Source organism: Myxocyprinus asiaticus, chromosome 23 (genome assembly GCF_019703515.2).
Source record: "Myxocyprinus asiaticus isolate MX2 ecotype Aquarium Trade chromosome 23, UBuf_Myxa_2, whole genome shotgun sequence".
Taxonomy (NCBI): domain Eukaryota; kingdom Metazoa; phylum Chordata; class Actinopteri; order Cypriniformes; family Catostomidae; genus Myxocyprinus; species Myxocyprinus asiaticus.
In genome coordinates this window covers 15,438,692-15,460,740 of record NC_059366.1, presented here as the reverse complement: position 1 = coordinate 15,460,740, position 22,049 = coordinate 15,438,692, and the positions used below count along the sequence as shown (strand labels likewise).

Sequence of the window (22,049 nt, the reverse complement as noted above, 5' to 3'; positions counted from 1 at the left end):
TCAGCTCTGTAGGTCCATACAATGCAAGTAAATGGTGACCAAAACTTAGAAGGTCCAAAAATACATCCATGACTCCAGTGGTTAAATCCATATCTTCTGAAGTTATATGAAACAGATAAATGTTTAGTCTTTTTATATAAAGTAACTTTTTACTGTAAACCTTCACTTTCACATTCAGCCACCTAGTGGTTGAGGCTGAGATTTATTGTAAAAAAAGGACTTAAATATTGTTCTGTTTCTCACCCACACCTATCATATCACTTCAGAAGACATGGATTTAACCACTTTTGTTTCTGTCTCCATCAGTTTGAGGACAAAGAGACTGACTCGGGACATGCAAGACATGGTTGGCAGACCTCCTTTTTTTTTTTTTTTTTTTTTTGCGCAAAGATATAGGCTACTTTTTCTTTATGGCCCTAGGAGACCACTTAAGACACAGCCTTTTTTGGAGGAAAGAGGAATAGAATGAGGCTTTATATAAAAGATCTGCTATGTAAGAATAAGAGGTCAACCGATAGTGGGTAATGCCGATACCGATAATTAAGGTGGGGAAAACAGACCAATCAGACGATATAGTTTATTTTTTCACTCCTTTTCTCCCCAGTTTGGAATGCCCAATTCCCAATGCGCTCCAAGTCCTCGTAGTGGCGTAGTGACTCGCCTCAATCCGGGTGGCGGAGGAAGAATCTCAGTTGCCTCCATGTCTGAGACCGTCAATCTGCGCATCTTATCACGTGGCTTGTTGAGCACGTTACTGTGGAGACGTAGCGCGTATGGAGGCTCACGCTGTTCTCTGCGGCATCCATGCACAACTCCTCACGCACCCCACCAAGTGCGAGAACCACATTATAACAACCACGAGGAGGTAACCCCATGTGACTCTACCCTCCCTAGCAACCAGACCAACTTGGTTGCTTAGGAGACCTGACTGGAGTCACTCAGCACACCCTGGGATTCGAACTCACGACTCTAGGGGTGGTAGTCAGCATCAGTACTCGCTGAGCTACCCAGGCCCCCATTGGACGATAGTAAAATAATATGATAAAATAATCAAAATAATAAAATTTCCAATATGAATAAAAACTTTCCACTCAATGTAAAATAGTGCTGAACTTTAAGTATTACTTTCCATGGTGATACTTTAAGAAATTTCTCCCACACTGGTACCTTCTTCAAAGCCATATGAAATTAATGAAAATATTAATTAAAATATTACCGGTCAAATGTGTTTGTTCAGCAGTAACATTTAACATTGCCTTACAAAGCCAAATAGCGACTTTATGCTTAATCGCTTCTGACAATATTTATTATATTTTATTGTCATATTAAATCTATAAATGATGTACAGGAAAGGGAGAGAGAAAAAGGGTACAACTCAAATCTTTTTAAAGGTAATTTTAGAATAGAATGAACACATGAACACATTGTATTATATAACAATGTGCCCTCATCAAAATGTATTTCTGACAAATTTTACCATGCTCTTAAGTTTTTTTTTGTACATAACTACGTCATAAAATTAGGAAGTTTGGACTGAAGTTCATTTAGTCAGAAGGGAGAAAAGTTTGGGTAACTTTATAGTCAAAAAAATATAAAACGAAAATTGTAAAACTGTTCCTGTGCATGTGCATTCACACAATGAATCGTGCTCACGCTTGAACTTCTGAAGCAAACGAACGGATGAGCGAAAACAAAAACTCAGGCAGCATATTCATAAAAGGTTGGAATTAATGATGGATTTGCTACCGATAATTAACTTATAAATTCACTTTGAAACAACCTTTTCGGAGCGCTCATGTTTATAATCTCACTGGAATCAATTGAACGCCCCTCAGTCCCAGGGAAAAAAACTCAATGGATCGGCACAAATTCATAAGTGACTTTTTTTTTATTCAAAACGGTTTATTAAGAGGAAATGTAAGCAGTTTCCATCCTTGACTCTAACAGACCATGTCTGCAAAGCAATTCTCCGGTGCAGTGATTAGTTATAAACATTAATTATCAAACCACAATTGGTTGTCTTAAATGACTGATTTATCGTACCATGACAATAATAATAATAATGTGTATTGTATACATACCTAGGCTTTTAAACCCCTGCTTGAAGCATCCATCTCTATAAATAGTCTAGTCACGTTGCACAACAAACTCCATGCGGGGTCAGTGATTGTTTTTTATTTAACCTCTAGAGGGTGCTGTTATACTGTAGAAACAAGGAGTTTAGACTGTACAGGCCTCCAGTGCCAGCTGTGAAGAAATGAAAGCAAAAATAACTATCAGAAACTGAGTTTATTTTTTTTCCGATAGCCAATAATTAAAAAATGCAACTATCGGCTCGATTAATCAGTAAATCCGATATATACCAGTCGACCTCTAGTAAGAATATGATATTGATCCTTTTATGTGGATTTTCATTCAGAGAGTCTGTTTCACTGAACCCCTTTTCTAGATGAAATGCCAATAAACTTGCAATCTATTTTTAAGTGAATTCCTGGAACTGTAAATATGCCAAAGATGGCAAACAGTGACAAAAAGATAATACTTGAATAAAGGTTGCCATTAAGTGCTGTTAACATGGACAGGGAAAAGATGCATTTCGAAGTGTTTCAGGGATGTTAAAACATATTTGCAAAGGATAGTGTGCTTGCCCTGAGTTCATCTGTACTAAAAGCAGCTGCAAATGATTTGAGTCTAGCCACAGAAATTCAGCTATTGAAGAAGGGAGTTAATAGAAATATAGATGCCTACTACATACTTGTGATTGACCAGGATGGGTATTACAAGGGCTGATAGATATGTAATAAATACAATTAAGCGAGGGCAAAAATAGCTGAAATGAAGACATATTTTTGAAGGCAATATTTACTCAACATTCACTAAACAACTTTGAAAACAGACATACTTTATTATCCATTGTCAAGGCTGTTGGTAAATTTTGGAACTGACACAAGGGGGAACTACAACCTCTGTTAATCGGACAAGCAAACCCGGTTATTTGGCACTGTTGATAATCTCAAAATGGTCAAATATCTCCAGATTAATTGAATTATCCACTAACTCTTCTCTGTACTTGCACACTTTCATTTGATTTGCATTCATGCTTAAATTGCAATTGTGATCTGTGTCACAAAGTAGAACATGCTGGTAATACACCAACCCTCTTACACTGCAGTCACAGCTGACCTATAAATAATATTACAGCAGGAAAAAAGACATCTCTCCTCAATGCTTGAGGGTGGAATTAACCAGCTGAGAAGTATCGATCTTAAAGACCATTCAATTAAAGCAGTCGTGTTAAATCGCTTACAATTTATTATTTCTTTCTGTGTGGGTGTATTTCATCTTTCAGAGTGCATACGATTCTAGAGTGCACTGATAATCACAATTGAGGGTTGCAGTGTTTTTAAAACACTTTTAGCTGTCAGTTTCAGGTGACTTTGTACTTGAAAGTAGTTTTTCCCTCTCTTGTTCTCTGTTTCTTTTGAATTTAATTGTAAGCACTGTTCTCTAACTTTTTCTACCCTTTCCTCTCTCTTCACAGAATGAGAAACCACTTGGTCATTCTGCAAGCAGGTCCAGCAATATTTCAAAGGTATGAAAATCTTGTTTCCTTTTCTACTGAGACTGACAGAGAGAGAAAGGCTTGGCTTTCTAGGGGTCTGCAACTACCTTTCATTTTCATCTTTTATTCCATTTCCATGCAAGAAATTTTAAACAATATACAGTAAACTGTATTTATTTACTTTGCCATGCAAAGGAAATTGATGGTCATGACATATTTTGTCTGGACTAAAAGCGAGAAGAAAATTAAGATAATAATTTTATGCATTTCTAGACACTTTCACTGTTGTTATTTACTTCTCAGTTCAGTGAAGCTTTGTGCTTGTAAAAGGAACACCTGTATATTTGTCTAACATTTTAATAAAAACCAAATTCCTTAGGCCAAAAACATCTTTACACAAGTACTCAAATGCTGACATGACTGCCTGGCCAACGCAAACGCACAGTCCTGTTGAACATACTGTGGCGTGGCCACACTAACCTAACCCTAACACCCTGTCTACATTGGACGTGACCGATGCGTCGTGACGCATCAAAAGCAATAGAACCCCTTTATAATCAATGTTGCTCTCTACACTGTTAGCGTCCGTTGTGGCACATCCATCTCGACGACAATAAACTGGTGCCGCGTTCCATTTTGAGCTGTACGCGCTGGCGCTACAGAAAATTGGATATTAAAGACTGTTTTGTTCACTAACGCCTATTGTAGCACACCTTTCAGTAACACTTGGAATGCAAAATGTACTAGGTCTGCATTATAAATTACATTTGAACATATTCCGTAGTGCAACGACTAGTAAATGTGAGATCGTCCTTGCGTAGAATGTTTCGGCCTGCTCATTTTTTTTTTTTTTTTATCACCCTATTAAAGTAAACCCTACACTGCATTCACATTGATTTCACTTTTTAAAGACATGGACTCGTGGAACAATATAGTAGCAGGTGAGTTCATGCTGGGATCATGTCTGTCAGGCACTTTCGTTCTAACCTGGATCTCTTCCTCTTAGTGGAGATTTACTGCACTTCTGCGTAACATTGAGCCTCTTAACAGATAAACCCTTTACATGCACTAATAGATGCCAGGGTCACCTGCTCTGTGAAACACTCCACTAATTTAGCCATCCAGTTACTGAGAATTTTGGGTTATCTAGAGCATTCAAAAGCATTTTTAAGTGGTTTTAACACTTTGATTGATTGGTCCAGACTAGAATTCAATTCCACCGTCGCCCTTCTGCCACCCGTAGGTCTCTCTTGTCATTGTGTTATTTGGGTCCTGACCACGGTACGTTTGCATCATTGACGTCACTACCACCATGAGTGTTAACGGCATCTGTTTGCTACTGTAGCTAGGTAATGACTCAGCAGGAGAAGACTCCAGTTTCATTGTGTTTTTAAAATTTGCCCCTTTGGATATACCATCAAAATTTCACATTCACTCACTGGCACTTGCTATGGATTCATATCAAGATAAGCAAAGAATGAGCTGCTCTCCAAAAGCAATTTATTCTGAGACACGTTGCAATAAGAAATGCATCAGACCACAATGCAAATGACCAGAAGCATGCAAAGTTGCAAACTGCATGTCATCAAAAGTGGTTTACTTCTGTAATGTGTAGTGTACTGTAAATTGTAATGAGAAAGCACTGTTATTATTAAAAGAGAACTGCTAGCAATTCCCATAGCTTTATTGTTGTCAACATTTAGTGCTGCTGTGCTTTGACAAGTTGAGTGAAAAGTTGGACTTCATTTATATTCATAGCCCATTGTAGCACATTCAGTTGACTGTTTACATACAGCGAGCAGCATCAGAGTGATCCGCGTTCAGCCCCAGTGGAAAGCGACGTCTCATCATTCCAGAACAAATTCTTCTATGCCAGAATAAATAATATGAGAGTTCCCATTACAGTTGTTATCTATTCAGTGTCCTACATGCACACATTCAGCGTGATGAGGCATTGACTGCAGTGAAACACAAAGGGTCCTAATAGTGGTCCATGGGGTATTCCTGTCAACTCTGCCTTTGCCAACTGCATTAAGCAGTCAAACAAAACAACACATTCAAGTGGTCCATGTCCCTGCTTTTATTACTCAAAATCCTCTTGTTTGGTTCTTTCCCATCTCTTTAAGCCTTTGTTTTGAATTTACTCAGAGTTTGGCTTCTTTATTCACCTGTGTTTCAGGAAGGGCTTGCATGTTTGTGTTGAACCATTCAAAATTGAATTGATAGTTACTTTTAAATTGTAATTTAATTCTTGAATTTGAATTAAGGTATTAAACTAGATGCAGAATTGTAATTTAAATGTGAATTTAAGGAAGTAGGAATTAAAATTCTTAAATTTTGTTTAGTCTTGGTGAGGGTGGAAAGCCTTTGATTCATTAGGGAACATCTGTTGTGAACTCCTCTGCCTCATCACATCAACTATCACATGTGAGTGACTGACAGACCATTCTCACTGCAGCATCTGTGTTCATTTCCATAATCATTCTGTAGACATATGCCTCAAATTATGTGGATGATAATGTACAAACAATTACCTGCAGAGTTTTAATGGTTTGCCCAAATTGGTTAGGGTTGAACAGCTTAGAAAACAAAAGCTTGCTTATTGTAATGGTTTTGTATTTAGTGCAGCTCATCATTCTGTTTCTGTACACAACTTTTTCCTAATTTCCTTTTGATTGCTTTTAAGAGTCATTCCAAAGAGCACATGCTGCCTAAATCCACCTCATTATGAAACAGAGGTTCTTACGAACTGCATCACCACTTGGGTTATCTATCAGTTATGCAATAAAGCTATTAGGGGAAAGACTAGAGTGTGTACTTATTTATTTCCTTATATGCATTAACAGGCCCTGAACTAGCCTTTATTGCCTGAGTTACCATAATGTGTTAAATCACTGTTGTAATCTCTCCAATTTGCAATCTGTACAACAGTACCATATTATATAATGACTTGTTTGAAGTAGTCCACTTTGTTTTGCCTGACGTGCCTTTTAACAAACTAACTAAAAGGACGTGCATATTAGTTTGTAGGTAATGGCCATAGAGGTCTAATATACCTGGAGAAAGCCACAGCATTCTCTTTCATTCCTTCAGTGGCTGTTGGTAAGGTAGCACATAAAGTCTATTTCACACTTTTAACAGCCCTAAAAATAAAAAACAAAATCAGTCACTGGTGAAGCATCTACTATAATACAGTAAAATTATTGTGTATATAATGTGTAAATATTTTGCTTGCAAAACTTTGGTCAGAATATACGGCTATTTTCTAATGGATAATGTTGTAACAGCACCTGCCAGAAGAGGCTAGCTGTTGATGCTGTTCAGTATGTTTAAGTGAGCTGTTTAGTGAGATCTTATGTCTCTACATGGACTTTCTCAGGGCCAGAAGAACATAAAAATGGATTGACTTTCTTTCTGTGGTCCAGTGTTATTTTTGAGACTCGACAATGTGCTCTTGTGCTCATCTCAGTTTTTTTGGCCCTTTGTGCACTCATACTCATGTCTGGGACTAAGGCAAGTTTTAGAGATGCAAGGTCATTGTGCACTGTGTATGATGATTGGAGCCATGGAGAGAGGACAGCCACCCAGAACAACACTCATTACTAGAAGCAATTCAGCCTCCATATGCCAACAGCGCACACAAAAACTTTACAATAGCTTTGCAGAGAGAGAGAGAGAGCATGGAAGAGGTTATGGAGGCTTGTTGAGCAGATCTGGAGGCAAGAGATTACTCGCTCTTCCTTGTTCTCACTCGTGTTCTTTCTGTTTTTCTCTGTTTTCTGAAGTTGTATTGAAGTCTAAAGTCTTGCATCGTAATTGACAAAGATTTACTTGTAAGTTTGTGTCTCTGGTTCATTATAAAGACATAATATTTTCCATCTTGATGCATGAAAAAGTGTGCAAAAAGGGAAAAGAGATGAAAATTGTTTATTTTGGAGAGTCAAGCAGCTTTTTTTTTTTTTTTTTTTACAGCACTTTGTGACAGTTGTTATGCTCTAGATCCCAGATAGATCCTAAAATGTTGTGACTGATGCTCTTTTCTAATCCTATTCTGGAGTGATTGTAGCCATAATACTTAACTGAGTCACAATACATCTGTTGTATATAAACTCAGAGACAGATTGAGCTACTCTACAGGATATGCAAACTGTTATGAAACAAAAACTAGATGAAAATAGATTTGAATTAAGATTGGCCATGCATTACGGTGATTTTACCAAGGGCAAGGGATGTTCTTAGGCATGACACAAAATGGCTTAAACCCCTTAAAGGATGGTTCACCCAAAAATGAAAATTCTCTCATCATTTACTCACCCTCATGCCATCCCAGATGTGTATGTCAATGTTCTTTCTGCAGAACACAAATGAAGATTTTTAGAAAAATTTCTCAGCTCTGTAGGTCCATAAAGTGCAGGTGAATGGTGATCAGACCTTTTGTAGCTCCAAAAATCATATAAAGGAAACATAAAAGTAATCCATATGACTCCAGTGTTTAAATTCTTCGGAAGCGATATGATAGGTCTGGGTGAGAAATAGATCAATATTTAAGTCCATTTTTTACTCTAAATCTCCACTTTAACTTTTACATCTGAAAATCACATGTGGTGTGCCTGTTAAGTTTCACTTTCACATCTGAAAGTGAAACTTAAAAGGCACACCACATGTGATTTTCAGATGTAAAAGTGAAAGTGGAGATTTAGAGTAAAAAAATACTTAAATTTTGATCAGTTTCTCACGCACACCTATTATATCCAGCAGTTTGATGACCTCTAACAATTTAATCGCTATCATTGTGACGTACCTTCAAAATGTAACTCTAACCCTAAATTTTGTAAAAGGTATGTTACATGGCCAAAAGTATGTGGACTGGACAACCCAAACGCCACACACCCAGATGTGCTTTATTTTCAATACCATTGACATTAATAGGAAGTTGGCCCTCCCTTTGCTGCTACACTGGCTTCTACTTTTTTGGGAAGGCTTTGCACTAGATGTTGGAAGTTGGCCCCCATTTAGACATGAGCATCAGTAAGGTCAGACACTGATGTCTGTGATGGAGCCTGGATCACAGTTTTAGTTCCAATTCATCCCAAAAGTGTTCAGTGGGATTCATTTCTGGACTTTGCGCAGGCCAGTCAAGTTGTTCTCTCAATAAATCATTTCTTTATGGAACTTGCTTTTGTGCACATGGGCATTGTCCTAAAATACTCCATTGAAATACTAAAAATGTTTGTCTAAGGATTTTGGATGGCTGTATGCTCGATCCTATGCACCTGTTATTAATGTGTGTAGCTAAAATAGCCAAATCGTCAAATCGAGGGGATTTGCATGTACTTTTGTCCATGTAGTGTATACCTCCATTTTATAGAGAACAAAAAGAGATGGTACAACTAAGGTAGTAGTTTGAAAGTATCTTCAAATCAAATTTGTATGGAATCTGTTAAGGATGGAGTGATTTGAGCTCTGAAGTAATTACAGAAAATTGTGAAGATATAACAGGAGGACTTTAAATACAGTACTGCCTACCTTCACAAGCCACTTTCAGTGATAGGCCTTGTTTTTTGTTGTTGTTGTTGTTGTTGTTGTCTGCTAATGGCAGTGGCAGTTTCATAAGTGAGAACAAATGATTTTCCATTATCTCTGAATAATTCCAAGTGCACCTGAGAGACAAGCCACTGTCATCCACAAACAAGCAGTTTTTGTAAACGTGCATAAGTTTACTGACAGATGGATTGAATTTACACTTTGAAGTGTATTTACATGTAAATTCCATCACCGCATGGCTGTTCTCCAATTCTAGAATTTTTAATCGTGTGTTGACGTGTCAGATTTATCACCGTCCAATTTTTGAGTGGTTAGTATGTGGTTCTGACAGGGGTTTGATGTTTGTTTATTCACACATGATTTTGTGAGTGTGTGAACAGTATCGCAACTCAGAGGGAGTCCTCACAAACGTGCACACTGTCAGGGTTGAAAAGACACCTTATCTCACTCACTGGGATGACTTTGGAGTGACTCGGCATTAATCACATTCACACAGTCATCACTCACAACTCAGCAATGCTACACACATTAAACACATTTAATGTACTAAAATGTGCCTACCACATCATCAGTTTCCAAGTAGTCTTCACAAGCAGAATGCAGCGTGTATATACAGTGGGGTCCAAAAGTCTGAGACCGCATTGAAAATTTGGGATTCAAAATCTAATTTAATCCTGGAAATAAAGTTTTATGTTTGAAAAATGTTAAACATGTAAAATGAATGAATTAAGAAATATTTAACATTTTGCTCTATTTCTAGGTCACTAATGAAATAAGATTATGATACTGACCATGTTAACCCCTTTGTACAAAATATCAGATTTCCTTGTTTCCATTAAAGCATTCAGTATGCTTTTTGGAACATTCACAAATCATGCTGGAATAACATTGATCATTAGGTTTTGCACAAACTTGTGTCCTTGCCAGCTCTAGTGCATGCTCTCATTAAAGCAGAAGTGAGACATACCAAATACTAAGACATTTTTAAATTCATTTAAATTTGATATGCTGAGAATATAATTCAAATTTTTAAAAATGTATTAAATGATAATGCAAAATAGAAGTATTTTCACTGGTGGTTTTAGAACTTTGGATCCCACTGTATATGAGTGCATAATGCATTTAAGATGTGAATTTGTGTGAGTTTGCGTGTCAGCCTGTAAGCGTGTGTTTTTGTGGAGGGCAGTTCCGGACACTTCATCCTGTATTGATCCCTGTCAGGCTCCGGGCCATAAATTCTCTGTTCGTTACAGATAGAATCGATAGGTAATTAGTCTGGGACATAAATGATGGAATCAAACAATGTGAATACAATCCCTGATCCCTTGATTAGAAATTCAAGGTAAGATTAGTTTTTTTCTGGCAATGAGTTTCAGTGAAAGGTATAACTTTTGACAGATGGTCTATGCTTGTCTTTCAGACAAAATATTCAAACTTAAGACCAGAAACACATTTTATGCAAGTACATATACACAAATGCAAGCGCTTGCCAATTGGTCCGGTTGAACATGCGTTCTTGCGTTACTGTAGCGATAACTAACCTTAATAATCAAGGGGGCGGTAGAGTACCTTCAAAAGCCTATGCCATTAAACTGAATGTTATTTTTTTCAGGTGAGTTAAAAAAATATATTTTGACTTGACTTGCTCAGCAACATTGTTTAAACTGTTGCTTCACCATGACAGTAGTAGGCTTGAAAGAGAAAACTCACCGTAGAAGTATAATGGTTCACACCAATGTCCGCTATACCGCTCCGTGCAGCAACGTTGAGAATGCAATGTCAGTGTTATGAATTGCGGTCTGATGCATTTTGGAATGTTCATGTACTTGCGTAGGGTATGTTTCGGCCTTAAAGATGATGTGTGTCATTTGTGCACCACTAGCAGCACCAAACGGAATAAAAAAATAAGATAATTATCACTGTTTCCATACAGATTTTCTAAACACTCCCCCCGTTTTCTGTTGTTTGGGCAAACGGATTATCCTGCCCCAAACTCACGCCACTGGTTTAGCCAATGTTGCTACTGTTTGTTGGGGCTGCTCAAACAGCAATGACCGATCCGCAGTGCTTGATTTCAGAGAAATCAACCTATGAATGGCCAAAGTTATCTCTGCACATTAAACTGGAACAGGAGAAAGTATTAACAATGAAAAGCACCTTTAATGTGTAATGTTTCCATTTTAATACCATCCTCTCTTTTTTTTCTTTTTCTTTTTTTGTATAGGCAGGAAGTCCGACCTCTGTAAATGCTCCCTGTAGCTTCCCCAGGACTTCAGTGACGCCCTCTAACCAGGATATATGCAGGTAGGTTTGCCCTGCTCTGAAACAGAGCTCACGTACTCATGCAGTAGGGTCATGTCAAGTGAGCCATCTCTATGACAGGTACAAGAGGAGAGTAAGAAAAGACCTAGAAAAAATGTGGAAAACTGTAACTCTTAAGTGACATGGTTGTTAGTCTCTTTAAAACTGAACATCAGTGGGTCCAGCACTGCCATCCATTTTTATTCTGCAATTTTTTTTTAATATTCCTCTGGTTTCTCCCACCTTTCTTTTTATAATCTGTCTCCATTTTTTTTCTCTAATACAGTGTTTCCCAACCTTTGTCTTGTTCTTGTATACCCCCTATAATCCCATTAGTGAAGCTGAAAGGGGGGATAGTTCAACAAAATTTGTTTAATTCTGTCATCATTTACTCACCCTTATGTTGTTCCAAAACCGCATGACTAAATTTCTCATGTGGAACACAAAAGGAGAAATCTGAATGAATGTTCTGTTGTGAACTGACAACAGATGTCAAGATCTTCACTGAAAAATGACTCAAATTTCGTGATGTATCTCACCAAAACTTTATGCCATTGTATGCTTTCAGAAGACTTGGAATATGACGCACAATTCACATGTACTATTTTGTGTTATACTTGGGCCATTTTTTGTTTTTTTGTTTGTCTGGATTTTTCCCCTTTTTCACCCAATTCCCAATGCGCTTTTAAGTCCTCATGGTCGCGTAGTGATTCGCCTCAATCCAGGTGGCAGGGGATGAATTCCAGCTGCCTCCGCGTCTGACCGCCTGACCGCCTACCCGCACATCTTATCACGTGGCTTGTTGAGCATGTTGCCACAGAGACATAGCGTGTGTGAAGGCTTCACGCCATCCACTGCGGCATCCACGCTCAACTCACCACGTGCCCCACCGAGAACAAACCACATTATGGTGACCACGAGGAGGTTACCCCATGTGACTCTACCCTCCCGGGCCAATTTCGGTTGCTTAGGTGACCTGGCTGGAGTCACTCAGCATGCCCTGGGATTCGAACTAGCGAACTCCAGGGGTGGTAGCCAGCGTCTTTTACCACTGAGCTACCCAGGCCCCCCCCCTACTTGGGCCATTGTTTTAAGCTTTAAAGTGAGTCAACAGTAATTGCACTGAAAAGTCGGACCGGAATATTCATAAAAAATTAATTATTTTGTGTTCTGCAAAAAAAACAAAAAAAGATCAGAATGACATGAGGGTGAGTAAATTCAGTTTTGTATCCCTTCATCAACAGCAAACCAGAAATGTATTTATTTTTATTTTTTTTGGAAACACTTTGTAATTCCATTCTTGTGTAAATTGTCACATTTAACACAGCAGTTTTAATAACAGTGGTTTATGTACGATTCACGTGTCCATTATTTTGTTTATCCTGAAACTGAAAAAAGTGACAATCATGATTACTTACTTTCATCCATCAAAAGCCTTAATATTTTCTCAAGTTGTAATTTCTTTTATACTGTAGGACTAACAAAGCAAAACCAAAATTTTCCAAGTACCCCCTTGGACCCTCAAGTACCCTTGGTTGGGAATTACTGCTCTAATGCATGTTGCATGTCTCTTTATGTCCGTTTTCTCTCTTCCCATCTCTGTTTCTGCACCTCTCTTTCTGTCCCACCCCTCTCCTCTTCTCTGGTATGCAGTTATAATGACCTCACTCAGGACGTGGGCTCACAGAAGCCCTTACAGGCTACTGTAGTGCTGTTGAACTCTAATGGTAAAAGCTCAGCATCACAAAGTGTCACCATGACGACACTCTGCCTGGACTCTCCCACCAAGCCCAAAAATAGGACCTTGTTTGGCACTGAATGGCTCTCTGTACTCAAACCATCAGTCAACCTGAAACCAGAGGGAGGCAGTCTCAAGTTCTCCAAGTCTCTGAATGATGTGGGGCAAAAGATGGATAGCCTGTGTAGTGGTCTTCACTTCATAGACCGCACTTGCTCAGACGGGGAGCTGGGCGCAGAGAAAGACCAACATATGCAGGATGGCCACAGCAAAGGCCTTAATGGAAAATCCAACTTACCTCCACCCTTTCCATCTCAACCTCCATCCTTCTTCAACAACTACAAGTACATCTCCACTCCAGGGCCTGAGCACTGCTTGGCTCCCCCTGGTCCTCCTCAATCAGACCTCCAGAGAAGCTCCAACTTCCTATGTCTCATCTTCCCATTCGCCCACTCCTCTACCACAGGAAGCTTGCAGGTGTCTGAGATGGGAAGCTACGCCTCAAGGTTGCACATCGCAAAGTCCCCTAGTGCCCTGCTGGAGGTCAGCGAGTCCTGTTGTCTAGAAGAGATGGGAGATGATGAGGTGTTCAAGGAGGACTCATCCAGGTGGAAGCTAAAAGCAGATGGGTTGAGGGCCCCACTTTGCTCCCTCGAGGAAGACAGCGACCTGGAACAATGCTCCTCTCCAGTGTCTGAGAAAAATGGGCCGCTCTCACCCTACTCCCTGTCTGGGGACTGCTGCAGGTTGGTGGGGCTTACTCACTCCCACCCAGCTCCTCTTACCTATGGGCTCCACCTCTAGAATGATTCATCCTTCATCTGGATATTAATTTCCAATAAGTCCCTGTTTCTCCTTCCTCTTAGAGCTTGTGTGCTGTGTTCCAGATTAGCAGTGTGATAGTTTCCAGTCCTCTGCTAATAGCGATGAAGAATAATACTTCATATATTGGTGGAGTTATCAAGATATATATCATTAAGTAGATGTTTTGCTAGTGACTATTTTTGGAGGGTTCTTGAAATGGACTTATTTTTCCCTCTCTGCTGCCTTTCATGTCACACCAGTAGGGTAGTTGCTTGAAAAGGGTTTGGGACTGTACACATTCTTGTGGTACCATCAGCCAATTCACATTGTTAGGACACAGTTATTTTTTGCAACTCATAAAAAAGTGCCAGTGTGCAAATATGGCAGGATTTAAGTTGCATACTTCCGGGGAGGTGTGCACCAGCTGAGCAACTGCCTTTGAAATGAATGGGAATGCTAACAGAGATTTTTCCATGTATGTACAGGCACTGTCATAAAAAGTCCTTACAGATTTCCTCAATGTGATGAAGATGGAGAATGAGAGAACAGAAGAAGATACTGAACACCCTATGTTTGGTATCTCTTTGATTGGTGGGCTTCAGTCTTGTTTAGTGTGACAGAATTGAGACTTGAGATCTGACTACAGTTTTGGTTGTGGCTCTCTAGCTCTGAGTTTGGAGACCAGGCGAAATAGCTGCAATATTATCGATATTCACCTGCAGAGTCACTCAGATGCCCCAGGAAACAATTAGTGCAACTTATGAGGTATGTAATTGAGTTAGAGCTGAAGCTCGCCAACAGCAAACCTAGTTACTCGGGAAGAAAAACTACTTTTGAAGTCCAAGTACATATATGATAACTATTTGGTTGTCACAAATTAAATCCTTTCTGACATCTTACATTTCCGGAAGTAATTTTCAAGTCAATTTCCACCCTGTAACTTTAGACTGGTTCTCGCTCTAAAGCTAAGCTGGGTTGAGCCTGGTCAGTACCTGGATGGGAGACCCCCTGGAGAAAACTATTGTTGCTGTTGGAAGAGGTGTTAGTGAGGCCAGCAGGGCCGTTTGTGTGGGTCCTGATGCCCCAGTATAGTGATGGGGACACTGTACTGTAAAATAGGCACCGTCCTTCAGATGAGAAACCGAGGTCCTGACTCTCTGTGGTCATTAAAATTCCCATGGCACTTCTCGTAAAAAGTAGGGGTGTAACCCCAGTGTCCTGGCCAAATTCCCCCCATTGACCCTTATCAATCATGGCCTCCTAATAATCCCCATCCTTCAATTGGCTGAATCACTCCTTCACTAATAGCTTGTGTGTGGTGAGCATACTGGCGCACTATGGCTGCCATCGCATCATCCAGATGGATGCTGCACACTTTTGGTGGTTGAGGAGAGTCCCCTGTTCACTATGTGAAGTGCTTTGAGTGTAGTGTCAGAAAAGCGCTTTATAAATGTAACGTTCACTATGAAGTCCCCAGTTATTATGGCTTATATACAAAGAGTATCTTTTGTTTTGAAAGCAGCTACCTCAAGAAGCTGTTTATCTCTAAGCTGAATTCACTTACTGAGCTTCACCAGACATCGTCATTATTATGAATTGTTTACATCCTCTTTAAGGGTGAGGTGAGGTTTCTTCCCACATGAATTAGCACCCTTGCATGGTGCTTTGAAAACACATGTGCTTTTAAAATAGCTGACATTTACAGATCAGTGAGTACAGCTTATTGGTTTAAAACAGCGTTAAAACAGGAATAGCCAGGCTTGGACATCAGCCAAAAAGCATGTTCAGGTGTCTTGAGCTGTGACCTATGCCAAGGACGCATTCTTGCCTAGGACAAAGAGCACGTAAGTGATGGCTGCATCGGGGTGTGCAAGCATCTTTTACGAACAAAACCATTGGACTATTTGGCATCTATAAATGGAATAAAATGCTCCAGGAACTATATATTTATGTTTCTGTCCGGTCATATCGCATTTAGTTTTCATTCTTTGGTCTTATACCTATAATTACATTTTGAGGAGAACATTATCAACATACACTCTTAAATATAAGGTTTCCAATTAGAACTCAAAACGTACAGCCTCCATAGACAAAATGATAGCATATTGCATACTTTTACGCACAGGAAAGGTTTTCACGAAACATTTCTGCCCGATTCACACAGGTGCGTATGCACATGAATTTGTTCTTACCCTCGTTCTAAAGTTAATGAATCCACACTATTTTTAATGAAGGACTGTATGCACAAAGTTAGTCATTTGCATAAGCCACGGCCAAACCATCTCCATATAAGGGAATTCAGCACCACTGCACCTGTATAGTTGTATGTGTAGAGAAAGATGTCAGCGAAGCAGATGGAGAATGTGATTATTGCATACGAGTGGTTTCAGTTGTTTTTTTCGTAAATTTAGAATACAATATAGTGCAAACTTGATTGATGAATCATGATTTCTTTGTGAAAACGTTCTTGTGCAGATTTCACACAAAATATGTGGGTATGCACGCTTAGTGAATGAGGCCCAAAGAAGCCAATATGTGAATAACCTGTAATGTAACATCAATAGCGTTTACATTTTTAAAGAGCCTTATAGCCAGATTTCCACAGAATTGGAACACGCTAATTCACTACTCATCCTCCACCCCTTGTGTGTTATTTGTTTTTAATTAAATATTTTGCAGATTGTCTAGATCTGGTTATAGCCACTCAAAACTCTATAGAGGGAAAAAAAAAGATTATTGATCCATTAAAGAACATGTACACCGATCAGCCACAACTAGTATTGTGTAGGTCCCCCTCATGCCGCCAAAAAAGTGCCAACCCGCATCTCAGAATAGCATTCTGAGATTATATTCTTCTCGCCACAATTGTACAGAGCAGTTATCGGAGTTACCGTAGACTTTGTCAGTTCGAACCAGTCTGGCCATTCTCTGCTGACCTCTCTCATAAACAAGGCATTTCCGTCCACAGAACTGCTGCTCACTGGATGTTTTTTGTTTTTGGCACCATTCTGAGTAAATTCTAGAGACTGTTGTGTGTAAAAAAAAAAAAAAAAAAAAAAAAAAAATCTCCAGCAGTTAAAGAAATACTCAAACCAGCCCATCTGGCACCAACAATCATCCATGCGATTATCTAATCAGCCAATCGTGTGGCAGCAGTGCATAAAATTATGCAGATACAAGTCAGGAGCTTCAGTTAATGTTCACATCAACCATCAGAATGGGGAAAAAATGTGACCTCAGTGATTTTGACCGTTGCATGATTGTTTGTGTCAGATGGGCTGGTTTGAGTATTTCTGTAACTGCTGATCTCCTAGAGACTGTTGTGTGTAAAAATTCCAGAATTTACTCTGAATGGTGCCAAAAACAACCAGTGAGCGGCAGTTCTGCAGACGGAAATGCCTTGTTGATGAGGTCAACAGAGAATGGCCAGACTGGTTTGAACTGACAAAGTCTACGGTAACTCAGATAACCACTCTGTACAATTGTGGTGAGAAGAATATAATCTCAGAATGCTATTTTGAGATGCGGGTTGGTGCTGTTTTGGCAGCACGAGTGGGACCTACACAATATTAGGCAGGTGGTTTAAATGTTGTGGCTGATCGGTGTATATTGAACAAGCAATAAGTGTAATGTCATTGGATGCATATAACTGCAAAATTAATGTCAAGCTTCCATATATGACTATTCTGCAGTTTTGGACTGAAGTCACCCTTATTTCACAGTGTCATCTTAACTGCTACTGTATATACCTTAATACAGTTAATACAGAGTGTGCTATAGATAGTAAAATGTTCGTCTAATGAAATCACTTCACTCTTCTTGAACAGCAGGTCACAGAATGTGCCATGGGCCAAACCTCCTGAAAAGACCGGATAGAATTTATTAAATATGGTAATTGGATTGAGTCTTTCTATTATAATGTAATTAAATCTAGCTGTATGTGATGGACATAATCTATTTTGATTGTAATAAGCAGAGTGAGAGGGAGAGGGGAAACTGAATCAGAACTTTGCAGTCAGGTAATATGCAAGTGATCATAAACAAAAGGAGTACATTAAAGCCCCTTCAGCTCACAGTGAAGTTATTACACACTGTGCTCAGATAGGCTGCCCATCAGCTGATGGAGACGTGACCGGCTCCTCCTCTCTGTCTGTGCTATTTGCTAATCTTAAAGAGCCATGACTGGATCAGACGTGTCTGAAAATAGTCATTATCCTGGTCATTCAGTCAGAAAAGCCTCTCAACGTTGACACGGAAGCAGTCTTCCCTCGTGCTTATGCCCCGGCAGCTAGTTAACATTTTGAGGGCCCGCATCATGGAGCCAGAAGGCATGATTGTTAGAGCCATTACAATGGCTGAGCCATGTACTGTTGCCATAATGCCATTTATTAGGGCCCAAGCACTGAAAGTGCGAGGACCTATTGTTCTTCTAAAGATTCTTATTATTATTCCGCTTTTCAAGGTTTTTGGTACTTTTGGGGTACATAACATACGTGAAAACTCTTGAAAGTTTGCACACACATCAGAGTCATTGGCCCTTAGGGCTTGGCAAAGTTGCGGGGGGCGGAATGAAGGGGGGGCTCCGTAGCACCACCTAGAATATGGGCATATTCGGGGGGCTCTGTAGCACATCCCTTTTGAGCTACGGTCACCAAACTTTGTACACATATAGATCTCATCAAGCCGGACAACTTTCGTGCTGACAGTCATAAGCTCTGCCCAATAGGAAGTTGGCCATTTTGGATTGTTTGAAAAATGCATGCTCTGGAATTTGATATACTCCTCAGAGAGATTTCATGTTACAGGTACCAAATGTGGGCAACATCATGCCAAGACATTGATGATGCTAAATTGCGAAAGGATTTTTGATATATCGAATGGTGGTGCCATGGCGAAGCGATAAAATAATGTCAAAAAATTGGAAGAAGGAAATGTCTCATATCTTCTGTGTGCATGGTGAGATTTACATAAAAATTAAGCCAAATGTTTGTCCTTGCAGGCTGATCACATTGATGTGGCTATTGTGGGTCACGGTTGTAGCGCCACCAACTGGCTGAAGGAAGTGTGTCACTTTTAACAGACTTTGAAATATCCCTATTATGAACCTGAATTGCTTCAAAAAAATTTAGAATAATGTCAAGACGTGCAATTCTTGATATCTTAAATATTGTTGCCATGGCAATGCAATAAATGTCATCATTCCTTTTTGTGTATATTCACATGTTTTGAGGTATTTGGCATGCTTGAATTTAAGTTTATTGTTAAGAAACATATTATTTTTTATATTTAAAAAATATAATAAAAATATCAACTGAAATAAAATACTAAAAAAATACTAAAATACTAGAAAGTCATGCCACATGTCTAACACAGTGCTGAGTGGCAATTACAAGAAATGTCCAATAGAGGGCAGCAAAGCTCCATTGTTGAATGATTTCCAACTCTCAGTCCAGGGATCCCTCTTTCGTCAACTTCTCGCACATGCGCAGTCTGTTATGTATGTCTAAGTATGTGTAACTACGCTTTCCAGTTAACTATGTTTATCAAAAGAACGGCAGATAAAGTTAAAGATCCGTTTAAGATGGCTAGCAAAATAACAACATCCGTATCTAAGAAACAACAACTTGTATTCAGGAGCAATGATGTCACTCTCCACCCCATGTGGTCCAAATCGCTCCGAACCGGTGAGTCGTTCATTTGTGCTGATTTGTGTCGTTAAAAGAAACACTGTAACTATTTATTTATCTTCCTTAGAAATAGCATGAAACATTTCGGGAGCAGTGACATCACTCCAAATCATTCTGAACCGGTGTCATTCGTTTGTGCTGATTTGTGCTGTTAAAAGAAACATCATAACAGATTCCTTTCTTTGTATTTAACAAGATAGCTTTTGGGAGCCGTGAAATTATTCCACGTTTTTTCACAAGTGAACAGCCACAGTATTCAGCTCTGAATACGTTTATTAGTTTTAATTCTGCAAGAAGCTGGCGCGACTTGTGTTGATGGTGTTTGTGTAATTGCATAGTCCTATGTATTAGCTAATATTCAAAATATTTATTTGAAATTTCAGCGCAGTGTTTGAAATCATGTTGCATGCTGTTCACATCCTTGAATGCGTTTGTTTTTGCACTAAAATTATATGCAGTGCCACAAAGAGCAAAACGTATCTGTCTCAACTCGAGACGTTTAACAGTTTACGTTCTTTTTAACTTTACATGGCGTCTAGAAACACAAACAAGCCGTCAAAGATGTCTATCTAGCGCACGTTTACATTGAAATAATTTATAAAACAGCGCAGATGGACGCAAACACGCTCAATGTGAACGGCCCCTCAGTGTAAGACTAGAACTCTGTAGAAAAGTTTGATCACACTTGCCTATTCTTTATTATTTGTTACTGCACATTTTCACTTCAAGTAAATTGGTAAGTGCTTTTTGCATTGTTATAGAAACATCAGGAATTTTCTAAGTGTAAATTAGGCTGCTTGAGCATCCAGTGTCGGATCAAGTTTTGAAAAGTAACCGTGTACCCTGACGAAACAATTTATTGCAAGCAAAATTTAAATCGCAAATATTATTAGAGAGCTTTTTCTTGGTATTGGACCTCCTTGGTTCTGGCTTTCGTGTGTGGACGTGTTTTTAAAATGTCAGTTGGTATTATTAGTTGACTGCCACGTAATGTATGATGGCATACGCCGTCTTATTCATTGTGAAACTGTGTTTTCTTAATGGCATGAATCGCACTGAAGGCCTAGACAAGTTTTATTGCATTCTCTGAGGCAGAAAATTATAATACAAAAATAATTAAGGGTATTTCAGAATCCACAGCTTTCACTTAAATGTATGCTTTTTTTTGGGTTGCTAACTGCATATTCAGTTATTATGCACTAAAATATTTACATGTAATTGCATTTAAAATTTAATTAATACAATTACATAGGTATATAATGATGGTTTGAGTTTTCACTGCAGAACAACCCCAAAAAATGCAGCAAATTGCATAGCAAAATTTGAGAAAATCAGCAGCAATTTCAGCCATTTTGTAATGCCAGCTAGCCAAATTACGTGGCCATTTCCTAACTACACCGTAATTTGATGACCAAACTTTAGTTGTGGCAATGTAACTGATTATGTTGTGACAACCTGAAAAGTGACATTTCTGTATTCGTTGCCACAATGTAACTTTGGAGTGGTGCCAGTCCATCATGACGATGTTGTGGCAAGGTCGTGGTTCAGTAGTGTCACAGGGGGGACAAAGGACACGAAAGCAGAGTGACGGTTCCATAGTTTTATTAACAAACTTCTCAATGTCAAGATAAGGCGCACCTGGCGCCGGCTGCAGAAGGCTGAAATCCAGCGAGCCGCAATGGGCTAGTGAAGGGTGTGTTCATATGATAAGTGTGTGCTTTGTGGAAGTCAGGAACAATCTGAAGAGAGCCCGTTGGAGCTGGTGTGTTGCGAATCAAAGCCCAGATGATATAGTCCCCGAGATGCAGGCAGAGACCGAGGAATCCTCCTCCACATGAACTGGGCACAGAACGGCAAGCAGGAAGGTAACCGCACCTCTACAGAGGGGCAACCAACAGATACATGAGCATGCTCCAACTACACATGAGAGCACAGTGAACAATAAACGGGCAAATAACGAGGTGACACACAAGGAATAAGTAGGGCGTGCAATCGGAGTGAAGCAGATGGTAACGGGCGAGTAAATCATTGCTGTGATCAGCATCTCCCCGAGATCAATCACCGTTCCCATGGAAACACTGATCGCGTGCCGGCTCCACCTGTGAGACACGAGGGAGAGAGAAAAGCAAACAACAGTATGAGCCAGCACAAATGCCGGAACCATGACAAATAGTTGTTAGTTAGTAACCATTTGGTAATTTATGCTTTGAATAATTATTCTGTGGGTGAACATGCAGTATTCTAACCTAATATAGGGCAAATGAGGACATTAATTTAGAGGCTATTTAAACAGTTGTGCATATGAATAACGAATGCAGACTCAAAGTTAATGTACTTCATTTATTTTGACAGTGCACAGAGAAAAAAATGCAACAACAGAATTGCAATGAAATTACAAGCCTAAATGACTTCT

At 39.3% G+C, this 22,049-nt stretch overlaps 1 protein-coding gene across 1 annotated transcript in view; it reads left to right on the top strand.

Annotated features, from left to right (window-relative positions):
- The window catches only part of marchf8 (membrane-associated ring finger (C3HC4) 8), a 146,803-nt gene that overhangs the window by 106,140 nt on the left and 18,614 nt on the right, over nt 1-22,049 (top strand). Inside the window, exons 3-5 of the mRNA XM_051651318.1 lie at nt 3,542-3,592; nt 11,331-11,410; nt 13,061-13,891. Coding sequence (XP_051507278.1) covers nt 3,542-3,592; nt 11,331-11,410; nt 13,061-13,891 — 962 coding nt within the window. The remainder of the gene's footprint in view (nt 1-3,541; nt 3,593-11,330; nt 11,411-13,060; nt 13,892-22,049) is intronic.